Below are 9,200 nucleotides of genomic sequence, written 5' to 3'. Positions count from 1 at the left end.
GTGCTCCTGTTGCTCATGGCTGGATGTGAACAGAAGTGTTTTTTCATAGCCTAAGCCTCCTGTAGGTCAGACCCCCAGTGTTCCCACCATTCCCCCATTACCTGACCTTCCGACCTGGGCCTGAGCCCTGAGTGGATAATTTGGCGTTATCTTCCTTTCCTGTCTGCTTTTGGGTCCAAACCTGGAAACAATGATCTGTTACACAAAGACCTAATGACCAGAAAAATCAAATTTTGTGTGGATCAGTGAATCATGGTCCCCAGAGGACTTTAACTCTTGGCATTGCTCTTGAATTATTCATGAATCCATTAAAACCCATTACATTTACTGTGGATATTCACGCTCCCCTGTGGATGAATCCTATGATTTTTTATGACCCCCTCCTCTTTCCTGCTGCTCCACCATCCTGATGAACTCCTTCGGCTCTGGTACAAAAGGTCATCTTACAGTTGTGAGACTAATCACTGCCATGAAGCAGCAAAGGCAAAGCAGGTTGATGAGTTACAGCATCAAAATGTGACATTGACTCCATGACTTTCTCTTACAGCACCTCATGTCAGCTACCTGATAACATGAGTCATGACTCGTGTCTGAGTGCTAATTATAGTTTTCCCTCTGATGTATCTGCGGCTCATATGTGCTCCTACATGCCTACATGCCTCGTTCATGCACAGACAGCCTTCATGGCGGCCTTCCAGCTCACAGATGGACTCTCGGCTGCATCGAGCAGCTCTTCAGGCCTCAGCAGACCAAAGTGGACGACACACAGACTATTTCCATCCTGGTTAACCAGCGTTATGCTCCTCCTCCTCACAGCAGAACAGAACGTTTGTGCTTTGACAGACACGCAGATCCGAACCTGTGAGCCTTTAAAAGATCATCTGTAAAATGCTAAATGCATCTCTGCCAGTGGACTGTCTCGCATGTTTACTGTACTTGACCGTGTGCTACTTCCTCTCACATAAATCTGTGATTATTTAGAAAAACCTGAAGTGCTGGGACCACATGCTATGAAAAGTGACTGTCCTATTTATGTTAGAACATAACTACGTTTTCACTACACTCACCTCATTTTGGAGGTTAACAGTATGTTTAAGGTCAGTTATTTTGCTTAACGTTGAGATAGAGATGGTGTAGTTTCTTTTAAAAACCTCTGACTGGGTTCTCTTGTTATACCAAAATCAGATGAAAAGTAATATTTATTGTGATTTTATGAGCTTTTACAGCTTTTATTTTAAAGACAACAATCAACCAATCAGAGAGAGTTGCGTGAATCCTTGGTGTCATAAAGGCTGGACTCTCCATATTTGGCTTGTGCGCAACTAGGACCTAATAGTCGTATTAATTTGCTTAATTTGTGTTTGTAAGGCAAACCACAGCAGCAAATATTCCTAATTTTCCAAGTGAAAACTGTGTACAGACAAACAATCAGAGTCTCACCTGCTGTTACTTAAATTCATCCCATACAAATGTTTAAAAGCACAGTAGGACAAAACATTTCTCCCTTCATTCGTTCATCCTTTTTTTCGCGGGCAGTCCTGCATCCGTGCTGCTGTGTGGACGAGCGCTGTGTGTTGGTGTTCATGTGTTCACATGTACATTAAAGTATGTGGAGACGTGCTCGGGTTCATACACGTGAGCAGGAGTTATCGCTGTCTGAGTCGCTCAAGGTCAAAGAGCAGTGATAATAATGGCCCAGCTTTCTAACCAGCAGCACATCAAACACATTGTTACACTGCCGACCATTTCAAAGCCTTCTCACTGCAGATTGCTAAGTCTGTAGATATTTCCATCCTGCTGTCCAAACTGGCTTTCTTTGGTTAGTTTAGGATTAAAAAATTTTTTAAAAATTAAAAAATTCAACTTCCTTCTCACATGAAGAGGAAAATGCCGCTCTGCAGCTGCAGCAGCTTGGTCTCTTGTACAGTACACCTGAGCTGGTTCAAGGCACTTTTATTTATACAGCGCTCTTCAAACATGGAGGCGAAGCGCTTTACATAAGCACTCTGTTCAAAGTGAAAAAAATAGGTTTTCTCACATCCTTTCATTCCCCTCGTTGGTTTTCAGTCGCATGTTCAGAAGTTCAAAAGTTGAGCTTTTGTCAACGTCTTCGTCTTTCGTGACGCCACACTCCACCAGAACGGTCGTCCACCTATCAGGAGGTCGGTGGTTCGATCCCTGGACTTGGCAGTCCACATGCTGAAGTATCCTTGAGCAGGATACTGAACCCCAAATCTGCCCCGATGCAGCGCCATCGGTGTGTGAATTCATATGTAAGTCGCTTTGGATTAAAGTGTCTGCAAATGACTGATTGTATTTGTAAAACAAATGTCTGAAGGGTTTTTGTGTCATTGATTATCACAAATTCTACATCTGAAAATGTCACAGGACAATCAATAAAACTAATCAAGCACACAAACACATTAAAAGAATACAAGCTGTCCCAACTCATCGCTTATCTCTGTGGTCACGTGCCGGAGGAAGCACTGTCTGACGACCTTTGACCTTTCAACTGAGACAACATGCATGTACAAGCCACAACAGGGGCAGGCAGCCTAAAGGACATGAAACGGTGAAACGGTCAGTTCCTTTGTGTGAGTACACACACGGACACAAATGGATGTTTCTCAACAGAAAATACAAATGTTAAAGTCGTTATGTTCAAAAAACAAACGAGGACAGGTACGCTTACACAGCAGCATCCACCTGGTCACCTCGTTTCCTCTTCCTTTTTTTCACACAATGAACACGTTGTTTTGGTTCTGTTTGTTTTTGGCTGAGATCACAGACGGTGAGAGGAGAGACCCTCCACCCTACGTATCCCATATGTACGGAGACTGACTCTTCAAAGGTGGAAGATTTGCCAGATGTTTTGTTTTTAACAGTCAAAAATGAACCAACACCATCAACAGAATGTGCAGAAGTAACAGCTCTGACGTCTGCGTGTTGTGTCGCAGGGGTATCTGCTGAAGTTAGCACGCTAACCAGCTAGCTGTGGCCCGTCCTGTCTCATGAAACCACTTTGTGCCCCCCCTGTATTTTCACACTCTCTCTTATCTTTTTTAGTCTTAGAAATAAACAAAATGAACCACAAAATCCCAACAAAGGAGACATTGTTCCTGACACCAACCAAAGGCCTTCGTTCAGCCTGTCATAACACATTTATGTCACTGTTTGTTCTGGAAAAGTCTGCTTCGTTTTTTTTTCTGTGTTTTTCTCCTCCTGCGCTCCTCCCCACACCTGCCTTGTATTAGCCTCGTTAACTTTGCCCGTTCCCAGTGTTTTCTCCTCCTTCCCTGCTCACCTGAGCGTCTCCACCCTTCTCTCCACCTGCACCTCATCCCCTCATTAGTTCAGTTTGGATTTTAGTCCAGTTTCCTGCTCAGCCTGCTCTGCTCCTCTTGTGACAGGAAAGCTTCTTCTGGTGACCCAGTTTTTGTCACGTAGTCCTGATCAGCTTCACATAAGAATCACATCCGCAGCTTCAACAGAGCAGCATGTTCTCATAAATAAAGATGAAGAATTTGTCCTTAAATGACTTTGTAACCTGTTTTGGCTTGGGTTTGTTTTTGTGACCTTACTATCGTTGCATGGGAGGTTTCTGTCTTCGTCGTCATTGCATCATTTACATCCAGTCATTCTCCCGATGCAGCCCGACCTCCATTAATGTTTGACAGTGTCAGACTGCGAGCTACACGTGACTCCAGCTGCACATTTCTTGGCCTACAATGAAACTATAAGATGAACACTTTTCTTATGTATTTTGTAAAGCCGATGCTTCAGGCGAGAGGGAATTAGAGTCAGGAGGCGCTGATGGAGTTTCTGATGAATACCTTTAATACTTGACCTGACGCTGAAATGTGTGGCTCTCAGCTGGCCTGTTTAACCCCATGTTTTCAGCCATGGAATTTCCTACAGGCGTTTTCAATTTGCTCATTGGGCTCGCAAGGCTTTTATTTTATAATGACAATAAAAAACAAAGCACCTCAAAAACAGTTCAGCAGTTTAGCATCAAGATCAGCAGCCAGGTTGTGTTAAACTGAAGCGATTCCTTCGTTTTCTGCTGACATACCTTTTGAATTCACCACTGACATGAAGACAGAAAGGACAAAGGAATGTAAACAGGAAAACCAAACAGAGAAAAGGAAATGAGAGTAGGCCAGGCAATAAGCAGAAGGACAGTGCATTCAGTGTAGAAAGAGATACCTACATACAAACGCAAAGGGAATGAAAAACAGGAAGATGGCAGGTTGGACAGAAAGAGGCTGTTTACTGTGATCCATCAGGAAATTACAGGTATTAAAGGAATGCGGTTCCATCGGCTGGCAGGTGGAGATGAGCCGGAGCCCGGGGCTGGCCGAGGTCAGGACGAAGGTGTCTTTTGAAGCTGATATGAGATCAGCTTTCCATTTTCCACAATAAGCCCACAGTGGGAGCAGGAGGAGCAGGATGGTGATCTTCAAGTCCTCCAGATCTGATGCACCACCAATCTGTAGATTATCCAACACGCTGAACAAAACGAAAAGCAAATGCTTTACACAAAGTGTGTTCTTCCATTTAAATTCCTAAAATCTTTTCTTTTGTTCCAAATAAACTTGTGAGATGTCTCAGGTCTTGTAGGTTGTTCCATGTTTGGATATTATTTCTTTGTTTTTGTCTATGTGTTCCTGTTATCAGCCATGACGTTGGAGTCAAGCCTGAAAACCTTGCAGCCCAGTCACCAGAACAGAATACTTGCACTGTACGTTTCTACGTCTCATATAAGCCAAAACATGATTTTGAAGCGATTTTTGTAGTTTAACCAAACAAGACCTTAACAGCAACAGTAAAGAAAGAGAAAGTTTGAATGTAAAGTTTCATCATCCAAATACCTCCAGATATAATCTTTATGGACATTACAACCATGTGGATCAATTCCAACGATTACTGGTTAAATTACCACTGCTTTGCCCCATAGAAATGTCATGTCACGGTACTGTTAAGTGCTTTGAGCGAAGAATCTCCGTATTGAAGAGAAATACCCAGAAAAGCAGAGTTAAGCTTGTACTCAAAGAGTTAAAGCTGTGATAAAGCAGGAATTTGCAGGCCTGAGAAGGTCATCCTGGGCCAGCCTGGGGTCCTTCCTCTGTGCATGCCAAAGAAAGGGAGTGAGCATTCTTCCTGCTGAATATGAATCCAGCATGAACAGCAGCATGGACAATTAAAATGAGTCCGAGCGAAGCAAAGAAAAACGCCTGCAGGCAGCGGAGGCTTTTCTCTGCTTTCATCCTCATTCTGAATGTTTGGCAAACGGACGGGTTTCTATTGCTTTAATAACTGTACTGTTAAAGTGAGTTTTAAGCTGCAGTGTCGGAAGCTATGGAGTTTGAAGTTTAATAATTCAATTTCAAGGTCTTGCAAATTGAGGGAAATTGTGCAAGATTAGACATTAATTCAAATAAATGAGGTGCACGTTGAATGTCGACTCAGAGACATTTTTACATGTGCTAGGCTTCGCGCCTTGTTTGTGGTTGTATTGGTGGCCCTGGCGTGCATGAATGCATCATGTAGGTCAACATAAACTGGCCGACTGATGACTGGTTGCACTGTCACAAGATGGAGGCATCCTTTACCCTGACTCTGACTTGAACCTGGCATTGTAGCTGTGCTTAAAGACAATAACTTTTCCAAAATAGCGTAAGTTAAAGCCTTTTGCTGAAATGATAAGAAGCTCTTAGTATTTGCTTTGGTTGTCAGTATGGACAACAACAAAGAACAAAAGAACAAAGAGCTGTCTCTAATTACAGCTCCTCTCAAATAAAGGCCTGGTTCCCTCTTGTTGAGGTAAGCGTAAGCCCCGCCCTCTGACTCGGTGTTCACATGCATAAATTATTAACCTAATTTAATGTTTGTAAACACAAGAGTTTTTCTCCCATGTTTACAAATATCACTTATGTAATCAAACCTTTCAGAGCATCATGAGTTACGTATGAGTGATGGTTCAAACTGACCTGCTGTCAGATTGCAGGTGGGTGGTTCCACTTTCGTGTTTTGAATATTTGTGTGTTTATATTTTTATTATATTTTTACATTAGGAAGGCATTATAGAAGAATGTGTATGGGATACTGCCAGATCCCAAAATATATTTAAATAATATTAAAAAAATCACTATGATTTTGACTTTTTTTAATGAGTATTATTGCATTTTTAAGTAGTTTTCAATCAAAAACTCAAACACCATAGTAAACAAAAGGAGTCACAATATATTTTAGCACAAATATAGAAATTTATTTCTGAAAAGGAAATACATGACTGACATGGTGGATGTCAGCAACACACACCTTCAAGTGAAACGAAATGCTGGGGCGCAGACCTTTTCTTTACTGTGAGAGAACGTTTCAGAAAGAACAATCACAGCTCCAGCCACACATACTGTACACTCATCACATCATTGCACTTGTGAATACAAGCAAATATAAACATTCGGTCGTTGCATCATTTCTTTTCTTGACATACCGTGACCACAATAATTTCCAAACGTCTTCCCTGTTTGAGACAACCAATCACGTGCAGAGTCTCTCTTGTGACATTATCTATAGATAGCAGCTCAGTTCCTTGACAAAACTTACTTCAAAATTACATCAGGCAGACTTTTTTTTGTTTGTTTTTTTTTGTTTTTTTTGTTTAATCAGAAACACATGTGCAATGTACATGGAGGGAAAGAAAGGGCTGCATGACTCACATTAAAAAAAATTGAGACCATTTTGAATCATGTCTAATCATTTTCTTTTTGAAGGTGCTAAAGTTTAGTGTGCATTTTTCATTAGAAATGAATCAGCTGGGTTTCTTTGAGCAGAGAAGCGTTTCGTCGCCATGCACTCCCCGTCCTTTCCCTTCAATATGAAGGACTTAATCAGCTCCATTTCCACGTCTTCAGCTTACAGACATCACATTGAGAGGGACGTCTCAATCAGTGCATATTTAACAAACAGTCTGTATTTTAGTGGGCAGGCACTCTGAGAAGGCACATTAATATTTACAGAAGGGGAATCTGTGAAACACGATAGACTTTACAGGTTTATGCCTCATCCTCCAACCACAGATCACCAAGTCTCTCAGGCCAAATGACCACGTTACAGCAAAAAGCAGGTCAGTTGAGCACATTACAGTTCAGTTTCTGTCTGGTTTGTGCACTTCCTCTGCTGAAAAAGCAGAGGTTGTTTACTTCAGTTTAGTTTCTGGCTGAGAGCCAGTCTAGGCTCAGACCCGCAGCTGGATTCGAACTGAATGCCCTGTCAGTGTCTGTTATCTTAATGCAGTGCCGTTTCAGCAAACATCCTTGTGTTTTCACCAATAAGGCACGGCGTTATCAATCTGACCCCAGCTCTGCCAGCCAGGAAAGAGTCCGCTGGACATGCGTGGGCTGCCAAACTGGTCAAACTCCATCTCCAGCAGTTTCACACCCCCGTTTTTGTGCTCTGAAGGCTTCCTCTGCTCTGCAGAAGCTGGCGGCGTCGCATTGTTCAGGTCCTGTCCGTTCCAGCCAGCGTGCTTGAGACAATAGTTCTTGCCATCATTGTTGTCCCAGAAGGTCTGGTCCTGGACTTTGAAGCAGATGCAGAACTCAACCCGATTCTGTGGTGGGATGTAGGTGGGCAGTTCCAGGACGAATGCGAAGGTGTCAGTATCCTGGCAGCTGTAGATGTTGTTCATGAAGGTGCACTCGACGTCGGTGAAGCTGACCCATGAGTCGAAAGTGGCGCGCAGCTGCACCGTCTTCTCAAACCCCATGTTCCGGACCTTGATGGTGCCGGTCAGCGAGCGCTCCTGCAGCGAGCAGTTCTCTAAGCAGACTGAGTTCTGGATCAGGCGGTTCCGGAAATCCAGGTAGTCAGCTGAGGGCTGTTTAAAGTCCAGCGCCAGGCTGCGCATGGAGCTGATCTTTAGATCCATCGTGGCTGTTTCCAGGTCTGTCATGTCAAACTGCAGCTCCTCCGCGATTCCCCGACAACGCTTGTTTTGATATGGCTCATCGTCGAACTTGGAGAAGACGTGGATGGCAGTGAGCGACATGCCCTTGGTGTCTGCGAACACCACCTTCTTCTTGCCGGCCTTGTTGCTGTTCCAGCCCACGCACGAGGCATCATCATCCACCGCTTTCTGCTGGTTGCTGAGGCAGGGTCGCAGGGGTTTGTACAGCTGCGGCTTGTGGCTGCAGGTGGTGGACTGGTTGACCCGGTTCTTGGTCCTCTGCAACTCCTCATAGGAGCTGAGGAAACCTCTGAGAGGAGGCGGAGAGTGGCCGATGTAGAATCTCATAGCCACATCCATCGGCATTACTGGGCCAGGCATTGCTGATGGACTGAAAGACCTGAGCACACTGAGGGCGGGAGAGGGGGAGAGGAGGGAGTTGGTGTGGGAGAGGAGGGAGGCAGAGAGAAGAAAATTGCGAGAAAATTTGAGGGAGGGGAAAAGCGAAAGAGAAGGAGAGGGAGATATTAGAAAAGTGCGTACAGTGATCAGCTTTTAAAAGGCAGCTTCACTTTTCTGACTTTAAAAAAGTTCCAGTTTGATGAATTTCACTTCAGCAAGATACCAATTTCTGTTGTAGTGTGAAGAGTCTCCATCTCACAAATGATGCCTTTAGTTTTATAATGGCTCAACTATGACATTCAGATTTAAAATGCTAGGAATCAAAAACATTTTCCACAACTCGGCATGATGTAGGTCACTTCTGAAAACCTAAACCAGACTCTTTCTGTGGTCCTTACCTTGCAGCACTCATGGAATAAGGGAATAAGCAGGTCCAGGGAGAAAGCTTTTTAAAAGTTTTCGGTCCCGTCGACTTCAGAACTCTCTGGAGCGACTTCTTCTAGAAGAGCATGCCGTCGTCACTCCCCTTTTCTTCCACCTCTCTCTTGCTCTCTTCCTGCCTCTCAGTGCCGGGCTTCTCAGCACTCAGGGATTTCAACTGCCACATAGAGATAATTTGCATATGCTGTCAGATGGTTCCCCAAACAGCCAATGAAAAGTTAGAGGAATTCCTCACAGACCAATCAGAGTAAGCCTGACCTGGCGGCCAGCCAGCTGATAGGGGAGTGTCGCCAGCATGGGCCTCAGGGTCTGGATGCCGAAGCCTGTTGCCTCAGCTGCTATTTGAGAAACATGATGGACCCCTGCTGGTGTTTCAGATGATCTTCAGATTATTCAGCATTGCATA

General features: G+C 43.9%; 1 protein-coding gene across 1 annotated transcript; it reads right to left on the bottom strand.

Annotated features, from left to right (window-relative positions):
• Positions 1–6,667: 6,667 nt before the first annotated feature.
• Positions 6,668–8,921, bottom strand: LOC143328668 (protein phosphatase 1 regulatory subunit 3C-B-like). The gene is made up of 2 exons (XM_076743941.1): positions 8,752–8,921; positions 6,668–8,360 (listed from the first exon to the last, which is right to left on the bottom strand). The coding sequence occupies exons 1-2, from the start codon at positions 8,763–8,765 to the stop codon at positions 7,328–7,330; spliced, it is 1,047 nt and encodes a 348-aa protein (XP_076600056.1). The 5' UTR covers positions 8,766–8,921; the 3' UTR covers positions 6,668–7,327.
• Between the last annotated feature and the right edge of the window lie 279 nt (positions 8,922–9,200).

Source organism: Chaetodon auriga, chromosome 11 (assembly GCF_051107435.1).
Source record: "Chaetodon auriga isolate fChaAug3 chromosome 11, fChaAug3.hap1, whole genome shotgun sequence".
Classification (NCBI taxonomy): domain Eukaryota; kingdom Metazoa; phylum Chordata; class Actinopteri; order Chaetodontiformes; family Chaetodontidae; genus Chaetodon; species Chaetodon auriga.
The sequence above is the reverse complement of the archived record's forward strand: the minus strand, read 5'-3'. Positions and strand labels throughout refer to the sequence as shown.